General features: G+C 39.4%; 7 protein-coding genes across 9 annotated transcripts; 3 read left to right on the plus strand and 4 right to left on the minus strand.

Annotated features, from left to right (window-relative positions):
* Positions 1-519: 519 nt before the first annotated feature.
* Positions 520-1,956, minus strand: LOC147918510 (uncharacterized). Its single transcript, XM_087503554.1, has one exon. The coding sequence runs from the start codon at positions 1,954-1,956 to the stop codon at positions 520-522; it is 1,437 nt and encodes a 478-aa protein (XP_087359680.1).
* A 3,004-nt stretch (positions 1,957-4,960) lies between these two features.
* On the plus strand, positions 4,961-6,787 carry LOC104769728 (uncharacterized). The gene is made up of 4 exons (XM_010494007.3): positions 4,961-5,457; positions 5,731-5,784; positions 6,096-6,155; positions 6,508-6,787. The coding sequence occupies exons 1-4, from the start codon at positions 5,158-5,160 to the stop codon at positions 6,637-6,639; spliced, it is 546 nt and encodes a 181-aa protein (XP_010492309.1). The 5' UTR covers positions 4,961-5,157; the 3' UTR covers positions 6,640-6,787.
* A 2,588-nt stretch (positions 6,788-9,375) lies between these two features.
* LOC104769729 (gibberellin-regulated protein 14-like) lies at positions 9,376-10,828 on the plus strand. The gene is made up of 4 exons (XM_010494009.2): positions 9,376-9,565; positions 9,727-9,759; positions 9,854-10,355; positions 10,453-10,828. The coding sequence occupies exons 1-4, from the start codon at positions 9,515-9,517 to the stop codon at positions 10,635-10,637; spliced, it is 771 nt and encodes a 256-aa protein (XP_010492311.1). The 5' UTR covers positions 9,376-9,514; the 3' UTR covers positions 10,638-10,828.
* Positions 10,829-11,574: 746 nt separating this feature from the next.
* Positions 11,575-14,012, plus strand: LOC104769730 (senescence-associated carboxylesterase 101). 2 transcript variants are annotated; one of them, XM_010494010.3, is made up of 3 exons: positions 11,575-11,761; positions 11,997-12,333; positions 12,611-14,012. In XM_010494010.3, the coding sequence occupies exons 1-3, from the start codon at positions 11,745-11,747 to the stop codon at positions 13,829-13,831; spliced, it is 1,575 nt and encodes a 524-aa protein (XP_010492312.1). In that variant the 5' UTR covers positions 11,575-11,744; the 3' UTR covers positions 13,832-14,012. The 2 variants fall into 2 exon arrangements, with proteins under 2 accessions (XP_010492312.1, XP_010492313.1); XM_010494011.3 differs by having other exon boundaries at positions 11,613-11,761; positions 12,002-12,333.
* A 548-nt stretch (positions 14,013-14,560) lies between these two features.
* Positions 14,561-16,354, minus strand: LOC104734079 (uncharacterized). Its single transcript, XM_087503555.1, has 3 exons — positions 16,095-16,354; positions 15,279-15,894; positions 14,561-14,566 (listed from the first exon to the last, which is right to left on the minus strand). The coding sequence occupies exons 1-3, from the start codon at positions 16,352-16,354 to the stop codon at positions 14,561-14,563; spliced, it is 882 nt and encodes a 293-aa protein (XP_087359681.1).
* A 555-nt stretch (positions 16,355-16,909) lies between these two features.
* Positions 16,910-18,808, minus strand: LOC104734080 (uncharacterized). The gene is made up of 2 exons (XM_087503556.1): positions 17,930-18,808; positions 16,910-17,653 (listed from the first exon to the last, which is right to left on the minus strand). Exons 1-2 carry the CDS (start codon positions 18,806-18,808, stop codon positions 16,910-16,912), a joined length of 1,623 nt encoding a protein of 540 aa, XP_087359682.1.
* A 171-nt stretch (positions 18,809-18,979) lies between these two features.
* On the minus strand, positions 18,980-22,898 carry LOC147918511 (uncharacterized). 2 transcript variants are annotated; one of them, XM_087504223.1, is made up of 2 exons: positions 19,577-22,898; positions 18,980-19,355 (listed from the first exon to the last, which is right to left on the minus strand). In XM_087504223.1, exon 1 carries the CDS (start codon positions 21,450-21,452, stop codon positions 20,076-20,078), a length of 1,377 nt encoding a protein of 458 aa, XP_087360349.1. In that variant the 5' UTR covers positions 21,453-22,898; the 3' UTR covers positions 18,980-19,355; positions 19,577-20,075. The 2 variants fall into 2 exon arrangements, with proteins under 2 accessions (XP_087360349.1, XP_087360350.1); XM_087504224.1 differs by having other exon boundaries at positions 19,577-19,913.
* Positions 22,899-23,014: the final 116 nt, after the last annotated feature.

Genomic DNA, 23,014 nt, shown 5'->3' on the forward strand with positions numbered 1-23,014 from the left:
GGCCGAGCCGATCGTGGGATAAGCGGTGTTTCGTCCGAAGAGTCGAACTGACCGCAGGATGACCGACGGTTCGATCATAGTGTCGGACCGATCGAATGATCATTGACGATCTGCGTCCACGGACGGATCGATCAAGCGTCGACCGGTGATTCGATCGCTAGGATTGGGCGATCTAAGGATCGACGATACGAGCCGTAGGTCGGATGGATCGGTCGGGTGGTCAACGAGTCAGTCGGAAGTATCGGCTTGGTCCGTGGATTGGCGATTCGATTATGGGGTCGGATCGTTTGATCGGACCTGGCTCTGATACCAAGACCGACGAGTCGACCGGGGGTACCAAGATATGACCGATAGGTCAACGGACGGTACGTCCGGTAAGCTTCGGACACGAGTGGTACGGGAAGCCGATAGCGCAACCGATCCCTGTGAACCGAAGGGACTATAAGTCCCCATCCCTAAACTGTGCGAGCCTGTGGGGTTGGTTGGTTGTATGGCTATGCACCAAGGGATGGGTTAAGGTTAATATGATATTCCACTGCGTATAAAGGTCCAAAGGCAAGGCCGCGAGCCAAAGCTAAGTGGACGGGTTAAAGGATATTCGGCCGGAAATAGGGCCGAGGGGAAGCCGTGACCGCGGACGCTGGGACGTCCGGGTCGGGGTCTTTCAACCTCTCTAGTTAAAAATTCATTTGTCTCTAAAGAGATAGATGGCTGGACCTCGTCTAGCATCTCCTCAAAATCCGATGGGTCCGAGGATGTAAATAAGTCCTGAAAATAAGAAACCGCAATATTCTGAATATCGTTCTCCTCTGTCTTCCAAACATCCTGCTGATCAAGAACACCGATAATGCGGTTCCGAGCTCGTCTCTGCTTTGTCTGAGCATGGAAATAACTGGTATTCTGGTCACGAAACCGCATCCATCGACTTCTGCTCTTTTGATACCAGTAAACCTCTTCATCCCTATACGCCTCTCGTAACCGCCAAGTAAGTTCTGCAAGTTCGTCCACCAAAGTAGCATCATTTTCCTGAGCCACCGCTAATTTGGCTTTTAGATCCTCAATTGTCTCCCGCCCATAAGGTACTTGCGCTTTCCTCCAACGGGAAATAGCCCGACGACAATCAGTGATTTTATCCACAAGAGTGGCACTGGGTGCATCCCCCGTCGTAGAACCCCAACCCTCAGCAACCACATCAAAGAAACCTTCTTTGTCAAGCCACCTTCTATCAAATCGAAAACCCCCTCGACCCTGCCGAACCTTATCCTCAATAACAGCTAATACTGGCTTATGATCCGATGCAATCATTGTTAGATACTCCGTAAAGGAGTCCTTAAACAAATCATGCCACCCCTCATTCGCCAAAGCCCGATCTAACCGACATCGTATTGGTTTTTTATCCCGCCACCCTCTCCAGGAGAGACTATCTCCAAGAGCAGGGAACTCGAGTAAACCACAATGTCGAATCATTGTGTTGAAAGGTACAAAGGAAGAGGCAAGACGCAATTTACCACCCCGCTTCTCATGGTTACCTTTTAACTCATTGAAATCCCCAATTAAAAACCAAGGTGAATCTCTAATTAAACCAATTCTTGTTAACCGCTCCCAAACCAAATCCCGGTTCTTTGGAACCGGATCACCATAAACAAAAGAGAGATAAATTAATTTTCCTTTGTAAACAATCTCCACATCAATAAGTTTGTTGGATTCAAATAAAATGGAAACATTATTATTTTTATTATTATAAAATAGGGCAAGACCATCACTACAACCAACAGGTTCAACAGTTTTTAAATCAGAATAACCAAAATGACCAAGAAAAGGTTCTAAAACAGAAAAAGATTGCCTAGTTTCAGAAAGAAACAAGAAATCGGGTCGATGCTTCCCCCATAAATCCCTGAGATACCCAATAGTCGCTTTATTACCCAATCCCTGGCAATTCCAACTTAGAATCTTCATATATCAATTTTCGGAAGTGGTGGTTTTGTACCACCCATTGCCTCCTTCTCCACCACCTGTGGTTTAGGATTGTTGCTAACCCCGAACGGACCTGTACCCTTCAAAGCTGGACGCTTACGAGGAGTCCTAACATACACGTTCAATTTCTTTGAGCCCATCCCCTTAAATCCCACGACACCCTTGCCCTTACGCTGCTTAGGCAAAGTAGCTCCATCCGCCCCCTGCTGATCCACCTCCATTGTCTCAGAAACAGCATCACCTGGCAAGTTTGTTTCAAGAAGCTCATCTGGTTCACCAGAAACATCCTGCTCCCCAACCATGACCTTCTCAACGTTCTCAACATTAGGCAAGATCTCCTCCTTGCCCAGGTTACACTCGCCAACCATCTCTGCTACAACAGTAACAGAGCCGTCGCCATTGTCCCCAGATCCGAAACCCACAGATTCCTCCATCACCGCTGACTCATCGCTAACCCCAGCTTGCCCTCCGACAGCCAAACCATCCGCCAAGGACAACTCCTCTGGAGCGTTAGGCTCCTCCTTGTCCATGACCGCAACAGCACTAGCTTCCTCTTCCTGAAACAAGGCTTTACGAACCACCTTGGGTGGAATAGCAACACTAGACACCGCCTGAGAATCAGGAACCTCACCTTCCTCCATCACCACCGACGAGCCAAGAGGCTTCTTAACAGTGGACTCCTTGGCAACCGTTCGTGAATGACGGTAGTCATGGTATTGAACATAAGACTGGAAACGTCTCTGTTTAGCCACTGGTTCCCCTCTTGATAAATCAGTCCGAGGCTTTGTGCCCTTAGTATTCCTCGCATCAAAAGGACGCTTCCCCTCCGCCTAAGAACCTTCTCCGGTGAACTTGCCTTTGTAACCACCCTTGTAACCACCCTTGTAATCAACCTCTTGCCCAGTTCGCTGCCTTCCTTCAGAAATGACAGCCCCCTTGTAGCTTTTTGCCCGACGATCCTCAGGCTCATCCCCATGCTCATCCCAATGTTGAGTCGGAGCAGTAGTGACCTGTGGCGGCTTTAACAGTGGGCAATGATCATCATCATGGCACAGGCTGCAACATCGCCGACAGTACCCGAATAACCGCTCATATCGAAGTGACACTGTGGTTTCCTCTCCATTGAAGAACTCCACTTCAGTCTCAAAACTCAAAGGTTTGAGACCATTAATAGTGACCTGAACTCGACCACCATCTATATCGACAGCCTCTACATTCCCCAGATCCGCAGCTATCCCCCTGAAAGTCGGCTCAGCCCAAAACTGGAATGGCACTCCCATGATGCGAACCCAGAAAGTCAAGGCAGAGGGATACATAGGATCCACCATTGGTACCCATCGAACCATTGAGACCATCCAATGGTCGAAGTGAAAAGGGGCCATCTTCAACACCTTGACAATGTCCGCTTTCGCATCAAAATCAAACTGGAACTTGCCCATCCCCAGGTCCGCACCAACCACTTTCCCCTCCAGCTGCCAGATGCGTGGAAACATGAGTAGGAGAGACTTCATGTCTTGACGTCGCGGGTTAAAACACCTTCCCACCACCGTTTTGGAATAACCCTCAATCAGAGCTGTGTTGTCAAAGAAAGGGATCTTCACTTTCCTCTTAGTCACAGGTGGAACCGCAACACTCATAACAGGACTTCTATCCACCAACAAGGACTGAGACATCTCGAACAAACTCGGAACAGAACCAAAAGCCCAGAAGAAAAGAGAGCAAAAACAAAAGCTTTCTGTAACAGAAGAAAACTGAGTTGAGTGATGAGAGAAACTCCTTGCCAATGAAAGGCTTTTATACCCGACTGAGAGTATCCATTGACATTCCTTCCAAATCAACACTTTCAATTCGAGACCCATCATATCCCGATAAACACGATTTTCCCCTCTGGTTTCCATGAAGAATTGATGATAATTATTCCAAAGATACCATCCCATGATCCGTCTTCCCCTTTGTATAATATCAAATCGTCCCTCGAGATATAACCGATCTGTTAGCTTCCCCCAATCAGAGATTTCATATAATGGTTTCCATAAAAAAAAACCCCAAATCAAACCGACAGAGCTCCATATAACCCATATGAATCCGACTTGCCAAATCCCTTCCCAGGAATAAGATCGAATCAAAGACCTCTGAACCCAACCTGATTTATCGCTCATACCTGAGCTCTCGCTCACCAAAATCCATAATGGAAATTTCCGGATCAGACAAATCAATTTTCGTATCACCCTGAGAATCCCAAGTTTCCAAATATTCTTCCCCTGAACATATCGAATCATGAACCCAAACCCCCAGATTTGCGATCTGAGATAAGACCCATAATAGAAACCGAATGAGGACCAACAAGGAACCAAGATCAAGACCAAATAACTCACAACCATCCGAAATCAAAACCCTAGAATCGCCACCATCGCAATCGCCACTTTTTCTCTCTTTTTTTTTTTTTTTTTTTTTTTTTTTTTTTATTCACCATATATATAAATTATTATTGTTAGTGTAGAAAATTTTGAAAATTTCTTCTTAATATTGTGTGACCATTGGTAAAAACAACAATTGAATTTTTCATTAATATAATATTTTTATTAATTTTTAAGGTAATTTAATATTTTTAATAAAATTTGGTTTCAATATTTATTTTGTATTTTATCTTAACTAGATGGTTTTTTTGGTCAATATCTTTTAAATATATTAAATTACATATAAAATACATTTAATTTCATTAAATTAGCTATATTTTCATATCATATATATCATATTAACAGTAGTAAAATTATAAATAATAATAATATAAATACCAAAATAATTATATTTTCTTAACATTAAGCATAAAATTACATTGCAGAAACTTACAAAAACAAAAAAATACTTAAATATGTACTACTATACAAGAGATATTTTTTAATTGTTAAATTCTTTAAAAATATATGAAAGAGACAGTTTTACAAAAATTAGATTAGTCTTTTAAATGTTATAAATCTTATAAGTTTGGAACTTTATAATTTTAAATGATAAGATTTTATTCTCTCACACAAAATTTTTTTTTTTTTTTTTTTTTTTGACAAAACACAAAATCTTTTACTATAGGTTTGCTTCGAGTGGATAAAGTGTGAGAGAATAAAAGAAGGCGAAAGAGCAAAAAAACTCACCAAATCCTCTCTTATCGAGTGAACAATATTGGGAGAAATGGCGTCGATTGCAGCTTCTTCAACGTTTCACTTGTTTTGCAGAACCAAAAGCCCTAATCTTTCTTCGACCCATCTTCTTCCTTTGTCGAAAAAACTCAGCTTTCGGACCAGACCCATCGTCGGTGTTAGTCGAATTCGCAGTTTTGCTGCTGGGTTTATGAAACAGAATCGCCTCGGGTTAATGAAGATTTCTTCGGTTGGAGAAGGAGGAGAAGGTGTCGCTGTCGCAGAGGAGCAACCGCAAGAGACTGTCTCTGTGCCTGTCTCTCCTTCAGACATGCTCACCATGTTTTTTCAGGTGCATCAGTCTCTCTCTCTTTTTGGATTAATTGGCCTGTTGACTTTGTGTGTGTACCATCCTCATTCTCCATTTACGTATTGGTATTAGATACAATTGCCTATATAGTTGGATTGATTCATAGTTATGTCACCTTCTTAGAAATGAGCATTGCAAAATGGTATTGGTTCTGTCTTAAAAGATTCTAGGAGCCTTACTCTGTTGCAATTTCATTTGTGGCCTCAAATTTACTCTGATCATTATTGTTGTTTTTTTTTTTGCTTGATTCTGTAGGCTGATGGAACTTTGAACGAAGCAGCTATTCCTAATGTGACAAGGGCCTTACAGGTAAATCATTTGGCTTTTGCTTTGAGATCTCCCCTTGAACTAGCATTTCTGTGTAGAGTTTGACGAGAGAAACTTTGTTGGAGTTCAGTTGTTTCTTTTCAGTTTGGTTGATTAATAAAACCCCTCTTAATTGGTTTCTTGTTTAGATTCAATCCCATTCTCTGTAGTTTTTGTTAAACTCTTAAGTTTCAGTGTCCACTTTACTCTTAACACGCTTTAGATCTAATTCCTTAACAAGTACCTTTTTAGCTTTCAAAAAACAGTGAGTAAAAGCAAACTAAGCGATAGCCAGTCTTGTTCTGTTCTTTCAGGATATTGATGGAGTTTCCAATTTAAAGGTCCAAGTTTCTGAAGGTGTTGCCGTCGTTGAGGTATGTTTACATCCCAGCATTGTCTTTATATGCCTAGTTGCCTACGCACACACATACACATATCTGTGCATATGATATATGTAGATGAAGACAGATGTTGAATGTGTGATTAGAGATATTATGCCCGGCACAGCCTTAGAAGGACTGGACTGGTCAAGTATGTCATTTTTGTTTTACATTTTGGTGGTCAACATCAGACAGAACAAAAGCTGGATTTGTTAAGGCCTTTATTGTTTCTGTTACAGCTAAATGAAACTCGTAGCAACAACAACTCTCTGTTTGATGTTTGAACCAGAGTATTGAATCTGGCTAATGTTTTGTTCAATGTGTGTGTGTGTGTGTGTGTTTGAAGCTTTCAAAGCAAACGACGGTGCAAGCAACAGGAGTGGCGTCAAGCTTGGTGGAGACAATACAAGGAGCTGGCTTTAAGTTACAGACTTTGAATTTGAGCTTTGAAGATGAAGATGAGGTTCTGTCTAATTAAACCATCTTTCTCCTCTTCATTTTGTGATTAAAGGACACACTATGTTCAATTTTTAGGGTTACTTTCTATCGTTTGTACCTTGCAAGAAAACAATGTGGTAAATTACAAAAACAAAAAGTGGAAATGAAATGTTTTCTTTGTTGAAAAAGGAGAAATTAATTTAATGGGTCATATGGGTTCCCCACTCAGCATGGAGGTTGGGGATTTTTATAGACAGACTTTTGGGTTCTCTATGCTTTGTACAATGCATTTTTAGATTTGTGTGTGTGAATAATGTACTGTATATGATTGTCACAATGTATATGTATGCATGTACGAGCCTCTTCACATGGACCTCCTGTAGAAGATTTTGCCTCTTCCGATTCCCTTGGACGTGGATCGAGTTTAGCCGTTGGTTGCTATATTGTTTTCTGCAAAGACCAAACCCGCATCTCGATCTCTATTGCGGGTTCTTTTTTCGACGAGGCAATGCTCAGATTGCTAGTGGCCGGAGATCACTTTTTCGCCGCGTCATCTGTATGTCCCCTCCTTCCTCCGCAAGTCTTGGTCGACGGAGAGATCTGTCTGCTCCATCCTCTGCAAAATCACAGATCCTTCGATCTTGAGGGCACAGACCTTTGTTATGTTGGCTGCTCTGGTACCCCTTTTTTGGGCCTTCCCGATCTGGTGTCGTCGGTACCGGTGACGTCTTCTTCCAACGACAGTTTGTTGTTGTCGTCTTCACTGTCCCATCAATGCGTTGAAAATGGTGTTTTAGTGACTGGTGATTGCGTCAGAGCTCACCACCGACGTGTGTGTCCAACCACCAACCTCGCCTTAGCCGGCCGTCGTTGCTGTGCATCCTATCTAGGACATCAAACAAATGGATTAGGGTTGCAATTGTTAAATCCATTCTGGGCCAGACCCAATATTCTTTTAATTTTAAATGGACTAGCATATATTTTGAGATTAAAGCCTTTTTTGCCCATCAGATTAATATTACTTGAGATGTCCACCAATTTTTGGTTATGCACTTTTATTAACCCTATAAGAAATTTAGCTTTAAGGTCCAACTTCAAAATCCAGTTTTGGACTGTGTTGCCTAATTCCTCCTTAGTGGAAAGCATTTTCCTCTTATACTCAAGAAAGAGAGACTTTATTTTCCTCTTATACTCAAGAAAGAGAGACTTTTGTATAGTTAGATTGTGTCTTTTAGAAGGCATAGTAATGGCAATTGTAGCTTCATGCAATACAACACCCTCTCCAAGTGTCCTCTCAGGTTTTTGGTTTTCAAGACTCTCGTCTTGTCCAGCGTGTGACCACCCTTTCCAAGGACTTTTGGTGCACGCACGTAATCCAAATACCGCGTTCGTTCTGTTGCAACGTCTGTGGCAATGGTTATCAAGATGGCTGACTATGTGGCAGTGGTCGGTCATCCTTCACCATGAGTGGTCTCACTTTGTGTGGCAACTCTTTACCTTTAGGACTTGTTGTCCTCTTTATGTATCTTATCACCTTTATGGTTTTAAGTCAAGCTTTAAAGCTTGTTTTATGTACGTTTTAAGATTGATGTTTGTAGTTTATTTTGTCCTCCTGTGTAAGTTTATTGGTGTATTTGGCTCCTCTTCAAAGGAAGCTTGTAAACCTTTAATCTAATATAATGGAATGTTTGATGGAAAAAAAAAAAATATGTATGCATGTACGATGTCGACATTGTGGAGATGGTGATGTGAATATGGTGAATCACAGCTCATGCATTGTTGTACTTGTATCTCTCCCCTACTTGTTACGCAAATCTTTACTTAACAAAACAAATTGGGTATATAGACCAAAATATCTGAAACAATACCTCTGTTTTTTTTCCATCTTCATATATGAAATTATGCTGTGGCGGAATCAGTTTCATTCTATCCAATAAAAGTTTAAATTAAGTTGAAGCAAACATTTCATTCTTAATAAAAATTTATCTTTTTGGACAAACAACAAATAAAAATTTATCTATGTTAACAAAAAAGAGGAAAGTGAGTGTACTTACGACATCTGTAATGATAAAATCTGAACTCGTTGTCGATTTCTTCACTTTAATGAACACTGTTGACTTCTTTTTTCGAAATATCAGAACTAAATTAATAAAGTAGTAATTATCACCGCCACGATTTAAAGAACTCATGTGCTATTGTCCATCTCTCATTTGATGACACATTTTTTTTTTTCTGTAAGAATAATAGAATATAATACTGTATAACTATAACTTAAAGATATTACAGAACACAGTATGGTAATTTCGTAGGCCATGTTGTTTTTTTATCAAAGCAAAGCTTCATAAACGACAAATCCTTTTCTTACTGGTGCAATAATCGAATTGAAGTGAAGGGCATCTTTTTATATGAAATATATATAAGGGACACAGCCTTATGGGCAAATCGAATGCTATATAGTAGTTTATTTTTAATAAGTTACGGTTATTAATGGCAATATGTCATCCACTAGTTTCTCGGGGTACTCACTCAAACATATCACCAAAAAGTCCATAGAGTTAAAATTTAATTATTTTACTGATAAAGTATTCCAAGTTGATGAGGTACGAATAAAGTGGCAATTTTCATGTATTATCTATAGTAATCCATTTTGGGAATCTGATATTTTTGTTCCTCGAGCTCTGAGAAATTATGATGTACTGCTGTAAATTGTAATAGTGAAGGTCCAAAGCTGGCATGCATATATAATAACTGCTCTGAACCTAATACTTACCACGCATTTAAATAAATATCTATTATGGATAATACTGATAAATTGTAATAGTACAAATTTAAGAAATAAGGAACTTCTATATATAGCAGAAAAGGCCATTGGTCTTCATAGTGTGACTTCCACCACTTTCTCATCTCCCACAAAAATGGCTCTCTCACTTCTTTGGGTCTTTACCTTTCTCCATGTCTTTACCAATGTAAGTTACTCTTTCTTTACTTTTTAACATAAAGTGTATAGTACTCTTTTCAATTCTATCTAGTGTTAAAGACTACGAAATACTAAGTACTAGTAGTATGTGTATTACGTTTTTTGTTTGATATTGCAACTAATTAAGTATTTTGATTAATCACCGAGCAGGTTGTTTTTGCTGCTTCAAGTGAGGAATCCAAGGTATTACTACGTTTTTATTTTTCGTTTTAACTAAATTTGTAATTAACCACCGTGAATGAAGTTAATTTTGGTATATATGTTTGTAATTTTATAGGTTTCTTTACCAACGCCAACTCCTCCATCGCCATCCCCGGCTATCAAACCTCCGACACCATCGTACAAGCCACCTACACTGCCGACTACTCCCATAAAACCACCCACCACAAAACCTCCGGTCAAACCTCCCACCACTCCCGTTACACCAACGAAACCTCCGGTTCTAACTCCTCCGATCAAATCACCGCCGGTTGTAGCACCTACGTACAAACCCCCAACGCCACCAGTTAAACCACCGCCGGTCCAACCTCCTACGTACAAACCGCCAACTCCACCGGTTAAACCACCCACGACGCCACCAGTTAAACCACCACCGGTCCAACCACCAACGTACAAACCCCCAACGCCACCGGTTAAACCTCCCACAACAACCCCACCGGTCCAACCACCTACGTACAAACCCCCAACTCCACCGGTTAAACCCCCCACGACACCATCAGTTAAACCACCGACACCACCGGTCAAACCTCCGACACCACCTCCCGTAAGAACTCGGATAGGTAAATCATTTGTTTCTTTAAAAATATTTGTATAATTTATCCCCCGTTGATTAGATTATAGATGTATCATTCATTGAACTAATATTGGACGGTCTAGATTGCGTGCCTTTATGTGGGACGAGGTGTGGGCAACACTCGAGGCAGAACGTATGTATGAGAGCGTGCGTCACGTGCTGCAACCGCTGCAACTGCGTGCCCCCTGGTAGGTACGGTAATAAAGAGAAGTGTGGATCTTGTTACGCCAATATGAAGACACACGGCGGCAAACCCAAATGTCCTTGAAGGTTTTTAATACATGACGCGATATGGTCGTCAATGTGAAAGGCAATAATTAAAATCTATGAGGTTTTTTTTATTATAAGTTTGTAATGCGTTTATTTTTGTTAGTAATGTTGAGTTCGATGTTTGTTTACGGTATGTAGAATATATATCAAGAAAAAAACTTATTTCTTTGAATTAATGATTTTCTGAAATTTGTTTTGTATTACACTTATAAAATAGGGATAAATAAAGTTTGAAAAATCATATAGTATAATTATATTCTAAAAGGTTACTTTTTTAGGCATTTCTTCGGACTAGAAAATTTCTTGTATCGGGAATATGAAACTACAAGATTAAATTTGATTGGAGGAGATGAGAACTGAGAAGCTTTATGTATATAATATCATAGTTGGGTCAAGTTCTAGCTAGTTGGAGATCTTATTTGGGCCTTATTTCGAGCCTGTCATGCATATATGTTCGGGGATTGTTTGAGAATTATTGGGGAAGGCCTTAAGAGCAAGAAGACCTATTCAGAGGATATATTTCTAGAAGTTACTTTGGTACTATTTTGGTAATGACTAAAATAGTAAAATTGGTTTAAAGTAAACTTATGAGTATTTTATTACAGTATTTTACTATATTCTACTACGTAAGGTTAAGCCGACACGAAACAAATCGTTAACGAGGTTTTACTTCTTCTATCGTTCTAACTAGCATCAAAACCAAAAAGAAAAAGAAAGAAAGAGAAAATGCAACTGTCTTTCGTATTCACACTTGTTTTCAACTAAAAAATATCGGAATCATATGCTGAACTGGTCTACGCTTTTACGATTCTTTGTGGCAAAGAAACAAAGAGGAATCGTTTACTGTTTGATTTGACTTTTTAAAAATACATTTTTTTTATTTAAATTATCATGAAAATAATTAAGTATATTGTCAAAATAAGTAGATGGACCGCAGGACCTCTCTCATTTTCTGACATTTATATATTTGTCTCATTTTCAGAATATATCTCAATAGTTAATCAGACAGTTATTTGTATACAAAAAAAATTCGAATAGATCGATATAATAACTCGTCCATATACAAGTCTTTTGGCTTCTCCACAGATCTGTTCCAGCTCATGCTATGGATTCTTCTTCATTGTAAGTACTAACGATTACTCTTTTCATCTTTCCTTTGCTCAACTTCTTGTCCTAAAATCATTTTCTTTGTTTTTTTGTTGTCCTTTACTTTTTTTCTTTCTCTGTTTGCTCTTTTGTTTTTTTCTTCTTCTCAGCTCTTTTTGCATAGCTCAACAGTTTTCTTGAAAATCTTGTTTTTTTTTTCTTTCTTTTTCTGGACATTGACTAAATAAAAAAAGCTTTCCTGGTTATATAGAAAAGGTTTCGAGCTTGGGAAGCTTGTGTTGAGGTCCGGTCTCTTACAAAGCTCATGGAGTAAGATCTCCCATATACATGAATCACCCAATTCGAATCAAGATTCAGGTCTAGGTGTCAAGTTTTACAAAGAAGGCAAATCCACATTTGTGGTTTTTGGGGCACCACCTATTCGCAGAAACAGGTATGGTCTTACTCGTCTTTCTGGCTCAGAATATGAAAACAACCCGTTTCATTTCCTCTGCTCCGAGAAGATCTCCTCCTTCTCTGTTCACACACCTTCCTTTGAGCTTTTTGCCTCTGCCTTTCATCGAAATCTCCGTGAACTCAAATCTAAGGTAACCTTTTTTTTACTGATCCACTCAATATATAGTTTTTGTGACACACTCTCTCTCTTCAGAATTTGTTTTGTATTATTTTGGGTTTCTAACAACTTTATGAAAAAGGTTTAGACAAATTAAGAATCTTGGAAGTTAGTGTGTTTCCATAATCATATATGTCTTACAATTTCTTAATATAGTTTGTGCTTAGACATTTATAGAAATTCCCATGAGTTTTTTCAGACATCCATGAGAAAACAGAATCTTGAAAAGTTATAGTATATGTGTTGTGCAGTTGCTGGAGTTGCTCAAGCTTGAGAAACCGGTGATCATCACTGGAGCTGCGTTAGGAGGATCTGTGGCATCTCTCTTTACGTTGTGGCTTCTTGAAACTATCGATCCAAAGCTAAAACGTCCTTTATGCATCACGTTCGGCTCACCTCTAACCGGAGACGCTTCTCTTCAACAGATTCTTGAGAATTCTTTGAGGAATGCATGTTTCCTTCATGTGGCTGAGGCTGCACAAACTCAGGCCATCCAGGCCGATCTTTTCAAGCCTTTTGGAACTTTCTTGATCTGTTTTGATTCAGAATGTATTTGCTTCGAGGACCCTGAGGCGGTCTTGGAGTTGCTGGTAGGTGATACCACGGATGGTCTAGTAGACTGGAGAGACTACGGTGAAATCCTAGACCGTTTGGACCAGTCTTTAATGACGGATTCGAGTCTTATGATTGATGATGTTATTGATCGAATGGAGGAACGTGGAATTAGGAAGAAGCTGCGTTTTGATCAGCTGAAGAAACTAAACGACATGAAGATATCACTGATGCATATAGAGTGGTACAAAAAGATGAGCAAGATGAACAAGATTGGTTACTACGATCGGTACAAGGCTAGAGTGGTTTCATCTGTTGATATAGATCTTGAGAAGAGGAAGAAAGAGTTGAATGAGTTCTGGATATCAATGGTTGAAGAAGTTGAGAAGAAGCCCCAGAGTGAAAAGTCTATTCTCAAGAAACGGTGTCTCTTCGGTGGGAACAACTACAGACGAATGATCGAACCGCTAGACATTGCTGAATATTACCTCGACGGTCGTAAAGACTACCGAACCTTAGGAAGGTCACGCCACTATGTTATGCTAGAGAAATGGTTTGAGGCGGAAAATATTGAAACGGTTAGGTGCAAAAAGAGAGATTTGAGTGATCTTTTAACGTTTGATTCTTGTTTTTGGGCTGAAGTTGAGGAATCGTTGATTGTTACCAATCAGCTAGAGACACAAGTGGGGATAACAAGTGAGGAGAGAGCGGTATTAACCGGAAAACTCGAGAGGTTTGAGGCATACGTTTGGGGGATGATTGAGAAACGTGAGGTTTCGCCGGAGATTTTCTTGGAGGACAGCAGTTTCATGAAGTGGTGGACAGAGTACAAAGTGATCAAAGGCTTTAATTCTCCACCTTCACTCTTCACCGAGTTTATGAACACATGGAAGTATGAGAGTTATGGTCAGCCACAATAATGGAAATAGTTAGTAATTTATTTACATTTCAGGTTAATTCTTATTATTACAGTAATTGTTGTTATTGTTCGTTCATTTACCACGAGAATTTAATTATATAAACTTTAGTTTTCAAAGTTAATAATTCATATAATCGCGACATGTATCAAATATATCAATAATATTTTGATATGTATAAAAATAATTTTTTTATAATAATTATAGGAAAATTAAAAAAATTAAAATAAAAGAATTACAATTACTATTTTTGAAAGTATATAAAACCAAAAGTAATCTTTTATATCACTAATTCGAATAGGAAAATTATCTATTAAATTACTAATTTCAATAGGAAAATATGTGCAATTAATAAGGAAAATATTTGCAATTTAATTGCAATTATTATTTATTATAATCATATAGTACAAAGAAATTTATAAAGAAAAGTGATTAAAGTATGTAAAGGTTCAATGTGTTAAAATTAGTGATTAACATAATGTAAGAAAAATAAGATAACCAAAATAAGAAATTAATGTAATTTCCCTAAGTTTTTCAATCGGTGAATGATTTCATAACGTATTCAATATTATGTTATTATATAAATCTTGGTTTTCAAAGTTAGTAACTCATATGAGCGCGACAAGTGTCAATTTAACAATTTTAAATTACTAATTCTTTAATAAAAAGAATTAAGAAAAATAGATAATTACATCTATAATACTATAATTAAATAAATTATACTGTCAATTATTAATTCTAAAATAAAAAGGATTGTAGATACTCATTTTTACATACACAAATAATTTTCTCATAATAACGTCTTTGAATTTTTGATTAATTTATGATAATGTTGGACAAGTAGTAAAACTATTACTTATGAGATTACAAAATATATAACAAATATATTTAAGATATTGTTAGTTTTTTTTGAGAATTATATCTTATTAATTTTTAGTTTTTATAAAATATTAAGTAAGGTATAAATTTGATACAATGCACATTTTTTGATATGAAAATTATAAATGTTACTCATTGGGATTGAGTACATAGAACTAATATATAATTTTATTAGCATGTAATAATATAAAAAGAAATTGTATTGTAGGATTGAGTATGTGAACTCTAAATCCAGTATTTCAAAAAAAAATCAAATGAAATAAAATTAATATATTTTTTAAAAAATAAAATTAATTTTTTGAATACAACTTAAATTTTTATATATTTTTCTTATATCTGCGTTAATACGCGGGCCTAATCTAGTATAGTAATAATTTCTTGGAAATCTCGTTACCAATTTCTTTCCGTTTACAAAAAAAGGACAACATGATTTTTTTTTTTCAACCTAAACATTAATTAAAATAGAACTCCTAAGTTGGTTGCCCAAACTGGAGGAAAGTTGTTTACAAATGTCGTTGCCGACGCTAACAAAACGAGAAGAACGAGCTAAACAATCAGCCTTCACATTTACCGTCCTTGGGATCTTGGAAAGGGTGAAATGAGGAAATGAAGCACTAAGCACCTGGAACTCGTCAAGCAGCGCTGAGAAAGCCGGCCACTCCTCTGGATCTTGCACCATTGAAATTAACTCTGCAGAGTCCGTCTCGAATCTTTGACAAACAATACCTCTGGAAAGAATACACTCCATTGCCCATAATAATGCTTCCATATCCGAATGAAGTGGGGACACACTACGACGCTGACATCTGGCACCCAAAAAGAATGTTTGATTCTCACCATCACCACACCACCATCCTAGACCAGAGTTTTGTTCCGTAGATTTCCACGAACCATCAACTTGACACCGAATTGTCGTCTCTGGAATTTTCACAGGTTCCGACACACTAGACACACTCCTTGCGGCCATTTGGGCTTCCTCCCACCACAATTGCTCTTGTAAAGCCTGATTAATAATATCTATTGGCTCTGATTGTAACCCTTGGAAAACTTTGTTATTCCTATCCTTCCATATGAACCAAACTAGCCACGGTAATGAACTATGTGTTACTCCTAGAGCTATAGGGCCTAACCCTTTCCCATATATAAAATCTAGATTAGAATAAATCGAACCCAAGGGGAACTTATCCCTGTGTAATCCATCAAAAACCCTCTCTCACACCTGAGTGGAACGAGGGCACTCAAAGAAGGTATGATTAATAGATTCTTCTGCTAGCTCACAACGCTTGCATACCGTATCACAATGTACACCCCGAGAAGCTAATCGCACCATCACCGGAAGAGAGCCAGAAACGATCTGCCAGAAAAAATGTTTAATTTTTGGTGGTACCGAAGGTTCCAAGCCTGAGCCATCAGGACATTACAGTTAGGACCAACTATCACTTCCGCCTTCATATCTTGAGCTACCTTATAACCTGACTTAACCGAATAACGACAAGATTTTGTAAAATGCCACACCAAGTGATCAGGTTTAAAAGATTTGCTGATAGGCATACTCCTAATAATTTGAATGTCCTCCTGATCCATATACTCCTGAAGGATAGGTAAATGCCACTCTTTAGTCTGTGGATTAATCAAATGATTGACCATTAGATTTGGATGTAGTTGTCGTCCCCTACCGTTTGTAGGTCTAGGATGCTGATCAGGAATCCATGGGTCACGCCAAACCGAAATATTAGTCCCTGACCCAACCACGAGCCCCTTTTTCCACTAAGCTTTTTGTCGAAAAGATACTCCTCCACCCAAAGGATGGTGAGTAAGGTTTTTTTGCCATTAACGGGTGTTTATTTCTAAAATAACGACCTCTAAACACTTGAGCAAATAGCGAATTTGGAAACTGTATTAGACGCCAATACTGCTTAGCCAGTAAAGCATCATTAAAAGTCTCTAAATCCCGAAATCCCAAGCCACCTTCTGATTTATCTCTACACATTTTATCCCAAGCCACCCAGTGTAGCCCCCGATCTTTCCCATCATAGCTCCACCAGAAATTTGAAATTGCACTCGTCAATTTTGTCGTTAAACCTTGGGGGAGTTTAAAACAGGACATAACATGTGTCGGAAGAGCCAAAGCCACCGACTTGAGTAAGACTTCCTTCCCCCCCTTAGATAAAAACTTGGCATTCCAACCATTCACTCGGTCATTCAACCTATCTCGAACATAACTAAAGACTTGTACTCGTGATCCTCCGAGACTTTCTGGGATTCCCAAGTAGGACCCCATACCCCTTCCTTGGAGATTTTAATGACAGATTTAACCTTATCCTTGACTTCCGACACCTCTTTTTTACCAGACATTATAGATGACTTGTCCAAATTAACCTCTTGCCCGGAAGCTTTACCATAATTGCTTATAATATTCATGACTGTTGAACATTGTTCTTCTTTCGCTTTAAAGAAGAATAAACTATCATCCGCAAAAAGCAAATGAGAAATAGGGGGCGAGTCAAGGGAAACCTTAATACCCGTTATTTTCCCTTCCCTCTCTGCCTTTTTGATATTAGCTATCAAAACCTCAGTACAAAGAATAAATAAGTAAGGGGATAAAGGATCCCCCTGTCGCAATCCCCGATTTGGCAAAATGGAGCCACAAGGTTGGCCATTAAGCAGCACTTGATAGGACACCGAACTCACACACCACAATAACCAAGAAATCCATTTTGAATCAAAACCTAACCTAATTAGAACCGCTTTCAAAAAATCCCATTCGACACGATCATATGCCTTACTCATATCCGTTTTGAAGGCCAAAAAATCCGAACTACACATCCTATTGGTCTGTAAGCCGTGAAACATCTCTTGGACCACTAGAATATTATCTGTGATTAAGCGGCCAGGAACAAAAGCCGATTGTGTTTCAGAAATAAGTAAGGGCAAAATCCTCCTTAACTGGAAACATAATATTTTTGAAATTATCTTATAACTCACATTACACAAACTAATAGGCCTAAATTCTGCCATCCTTTTTGGTGTTTCAACCTTTTGGATCAAACAAATATTAGTTTCATTAATTCTGGGATCAAACTTACCAGTTCGAAAGAACTCCCTCACCAAAGCAACCAAATCCCCTTTAAGATGAGGCTAAAACCTCTGAAAGAAAAGTGTTGTCATTCCGTCCGGTCCCGGGGTTTTCTCCGGGTGCATTGCGAAAAGAGCCTTTCGAACTTCCAACTCGGAAACATCCTGAATTAACTCCCTATTCATACGCTCAGTAACAAAAGGGTTGACCGCTTCTACCATCTCTGAAATACCCCCAACATCCGATTGAGTAAAAAGTGACTTAAAATAATTAGAAGCAATCCTCTCCATACCCTGACTCGATTCATCCCAAACATCTTGTTGATCAAACAAACCTACAATCTTATTCCTAACTCTCCTTTGTTTAGTAGAAGCATGAAAGAAGCTAGTATTCTTGTCACCGACCCGCAACCAGAACTTTCGGCTTTTCTGTTGCCAATACAATTCCTCATCATAATAGGCATCCTTGAGCTTTTTCTCTAGAATGTGAATTTCCGATTGCGAAAAAGAATCATCTTTTTTAGCATCCTCTAGAGCCGTCTTAAGTGAAGATATAAGAGTTTTACTATTCGGGACATTCTGTTTTCTCCACCAGAAAATAGAATTCCGATAATTTCTGATTTTATCCATAAACCCTGGGATTCTAAAATTTCTTGTCCGATTCCACCCCATTTCCACGGCCCCAGAAAACCCCTCTTTACCCATCCATCGCTTGTCAAAATGAAACTGACGAAACCTTCGTCCCCCAAATAATTCACAAGAAGCTATAATAGGCCGATGATCAGACCCAATCATCTCTAAGTAATCCACTCGCGAACAAGGAAAGAGCGAATGCCAATCTTCATTCCCTAGAGCGCGATCCAATCTACAACGGACTACCTGATTATTACAACGATTACCTCGCCAGGAAAGTAAGTCCCCATAACATGGGAATTCTAACATACCACACTCACGGATCATAGAATTAATAGGAACAAAAGAGGAAACCGGTCTTATCGCACCACCCGATTTTTCGTGATTACCCATAAGTTCATTGAAATCACCAATCATAAACCAAGGATCCTGCCGGAGAGAACCAATTTGAATGAGTTTGTCCCAAACCTCCTGTCTAGCTCCAGGCACATGGTCACCATACACAAAAGAAAGAAATAAAACTTGAGAACCCAACAAAGCTTTAACATCCACTATCCGATCAGATGCATAAAGAAAATTAAGTTTTATATTATTATTATAGAAAATAGCTAAACCACCGCTAGACCCACAGGGTTCAACCGTATACAAATGATGATAACGAATTTTATTCTGAAACTTTTGTAAATAAGAAAAACATCTTTTTGTTTCTGACAAGAATAAAATATCTGGTTTATTCTGCTTCCATAAATCCTGCAAATAGCTCTCTGTCAGATCCGCACCAATGCCCTGACAGTTCCAGCTCAAGATCTTCACGTTTGAGCCGGCGGTTTCGGGAGAGCCCCCATCCCATTCTTCAGTTTGCGGGTTCCTCCTCCCCTATTGCCATCCTCTGACTTCTTCTGCTTTGGCCTGAGAATCCCTTTCTGTTTACCAACCTCACCTGCAGATTTCAACAACAAAGCTTTAGCTAACAGCCTTTTTCCAGGCAAAGCAATAGCTACCACCTGCCGTTTCCCCCCCCCCCCCCCCTACCACCTCTAGACCCATACGAACCTACCCTCTTAGCATTTATGACCTTATTACAGCCCAAATTCATAACTTTCATAGCCTGATTAACTTGCCCTAATCCCTCCACAAAAGAAGAAGAGGTAGAAACATTACCTTGTGAATCATCATCCTCAGCCTCGGACACACCCTTGTCTGTATCCGTCTGACCATCATCAGCAGCAGCCACTGTATCCTCGATCAGCCCCGGCACCTCACCCTCCTGATATTCCCCATCCTCAAGTAGGTCATCCGAACTCACTGAAAACCCAGCATCATTATCACCACCACACATCCCCTGAACATCAATCATGGTTGAGTCCCTCTCCTTCTCCCCCACAGCCTAGTCTGAAGGGATACCTGCCTCAACAGCATCCTCAGCCTGCGGAGCAACATTCTTCTTCGCCTGATACAAAGGTTTCGGCCAAGCAGGACCACTACTCTTTCTAGGCGGATTTGCACGTGACTGATGGACCATGTAAAAACCCTGACCCTCTCGAGCCTCTGTATGTTTCCCGAAACTCCTGTTCTGACCTGTTTCTCCTTGATTTTTAGCTTGGAATCTAAAACCATTTTTTGAGCTCTCACCAGTACGTAACTGTTGTTGGTTCCTGTCTCAAACTGTCTCTGAGTTAAAGTCCAGAGCTCGCTTGGCATATTTCCTCGGCTTTTCCCAGCCACCTTCAAAGTGTTGAGCCATCGGATGAGGTAAAGGCTGATTCCACGACCCACCTCTCTTATCCACAGCATCTCCCTGACCACGACCCCCCTCACCCTTACTTAACTCAGGGCATACCTTCAGATCATGAGTGAGCCTAGAACAATGGCTACAGTAACCGAGTAGCTTCTCATATTCTTGAGAGACCACCACCTCATCTCCAGTATTAAACGGAACCACCAAATGAAAGATTAGTGGATTAAAACCATTAATAGTCACAAGAAAACTACTTGTTTCCTCATCTACATCACGAAGGATCCCTATCTTCTTACCAATGGCTTGAAGGGTTGCAATCTCCCAAAGATGCATAGGGATCCCAGTAGCCTTCACCCAGAAGTTGATGGCAGAGGGATACGTATTTGAAATGATGGGCTCCCAACGAACCAGTGCTAACATCCAATTATCAAAATGATAAGGACCGTTCCTCAACACACCTTGAATATCCTCCTCAGTTTCAAAATTAAACTGAAAAGTATCCTGACCCAAATCCGCACCTTCAACCCTATCTTCGAGCTTCCAAATCTTTGGCAGATTAGCCACCAAAGACTCCATTCGTTGAACCAACAGATTCATCAATCTCCCAATGAGGGTTAGAGAAAACTGCTGGATACGATGTACCATCACTGAGTCAGAAATTTTCACCGTTTCAGTTCGAACCAATGCAGCTTTTCCTTTGTTAAGATGCAACTGAGCCATGGTAACCCTACCAGAAACCGAAACACACTGAGAATCCTTTGATAAAACCAAACCACTATTAAGTGACAACTCGAGTAAAACGAAAGCTCTGAAAGTAAAGCTCAGAGAGACGAAGACAAACGAGATACAACAACCAAGCACCCCACCAAACCAAATAAATAACCAGCAATGAACAACGAATCCTATGTCAATTAAACATCGAATCCTTGACCCTCTCATCAAATCGCGAAGCCAGAGAAGACAAAATATCCTCTTACCCGAGACATCGTGAAACCAAATCCCAAACTTTCCTTTTTCGAACCCAAATCGCCCAAACCCATCACAATCGAATCCCAACGAAACCAGAGCATTTACCCACCACATCGGATCTTTCATAATCAGTGGTCTCCGCGACCTAGCCGATCTTGATCCCTGAAAAGCGAGATCCCTCACTCTCCAAATCTCATATTCCCGATTCACCCGATCCTGATCAATACCCACTAAAGGCAATATAGAACGAAAATCCCCAGCCCATATAACCAAAATCCAAAGAGAAGTCCACCGAATCCGCAAAAACTCCGAAAGAAACCGAGAGACCATATCTCGATCCTCTTCCAATCCCGTTGAAAAAATCAATCTCAGAAGGAAACCCTAGAAACTGAAATCGTCATCGCCATCGCCGTTATGCAATGATAATTAAGGACAACATGATTATAAGAAAGCAAAAGCAAAAGTTAAAAGGAAAAATGATTTATATGTCACTGTGAAAGTGACAAAAAGCAAAAGTTAAGGTGATTGATGTGTTCTTGCAAGAGTAGTATGATGAAATCTAAACAAAACATAGAATATACAACTAATGTGTAAGGATCAAAAGAGAATGAGAGGAAATTAATGAATTTAAGAGAACATATAACACTCTTTACATAATCTATAAAATAACCTACCGCAGAAAATCGTACAAACTCATATGAGTTTACATCAATCTCAACAATTTTTTTAACATCATTCGTGAATGACTAAATAAAAATCATTGTGAGAATCTGATGTATATATATCTTCACCCGTACGAGTAATACCTCCAAGGTCTAAAGGACGATACCGTTTAGTTGTAGAAAGACTAACAGATAAATTTACCTGGAGCCATTGCTGTTTCTTGAAATCCTCCAAGACCCACAGATCAAATGAATAGTTCGACGTTGGAGTGACAGTGGTTGCGTTCCCTTTGTAGCTGATCAAGTTTGAAGATTTAAGACAGTTTCGAACCTCCACAGGTAGTTGAGTGAGAAAATCAAAACTTTCAGATCTCACGTCAAATCTCACTTAGCTAGGTTCCATAAAATTTTGCCCATGTGAGCATAATAATACAAAACCCCATTGGTACAAAGACCTTCAGAATGAGGTCGGTGAGGAATGCTACACTCCATTTTTCTCCACGAGTTTTGATGAGATGATTCCAGTGTAAGCATTTGATATTGATAACTAGCTACAACTCGAGTACCGGTATCAAACATTGGTTCGGTCACGCACAGTACTTTATGTTGGCCATCAACAGGATCGTATCCAAAGAACCTTTTGAGAACCCTTCTTCTGGATTTGATTACTTATTGACTTGTTCTTCACCGTAAACAAAACTTAAGAAACCCTGGACGCTACAAGGTCGAGTAACGAAGTTCAGGTGCGTGGGGGAAAGCCGTACGAGATAGAATAACTGGTGAGTGATGATGATCCCTCTGATGATGAGGAGCTGAAGACCGAATTCTCATGTCCTTTCTCTTTATCTACTCCACTGTAAGCTAATAGAAGACGTTGTTGTTTCTGCTTCGAAGATCGTAACGAGAACGATCTTATGAAATCTTGACTACAGATGATAGTTGCAATTTGCAAATAGCATTGATACGCTAACGAATCTTGTCACGGACTTTACAGGCGAACTCAAGAGGATCTCGAACAGCAAGTGAGGAGAAACTGTGTCAGAGGTCATGATCACTTTAGTTTCTCGTCGATTGTTCTCCGTCTTTGTCCTTCTTCTGGTGGCTCTTTGTTTATGAAACCCTAATTTGTTTTTTTTTTTTAAATTTATAATTGTCGTCTTAAACCCTAAGTTTTACACTTTACTTGTTGGAAGCAAGGCATAGATGGGTCAAAATTGTATCAGGCCAGCC

This window comes from Camelina sativa, chromosome 20 (genome assembly GCF_030686135.1).
Source record: "Camelina sativa cultivar CO46 ecotype springtype chromosome 20, ASM3068613v1".
NCBI lineage: Eukaryota > Viridiplantae > Streptophyta > Magnoliopsida > Brassicales > Brassicaceae > Camelina > Camelina sativa.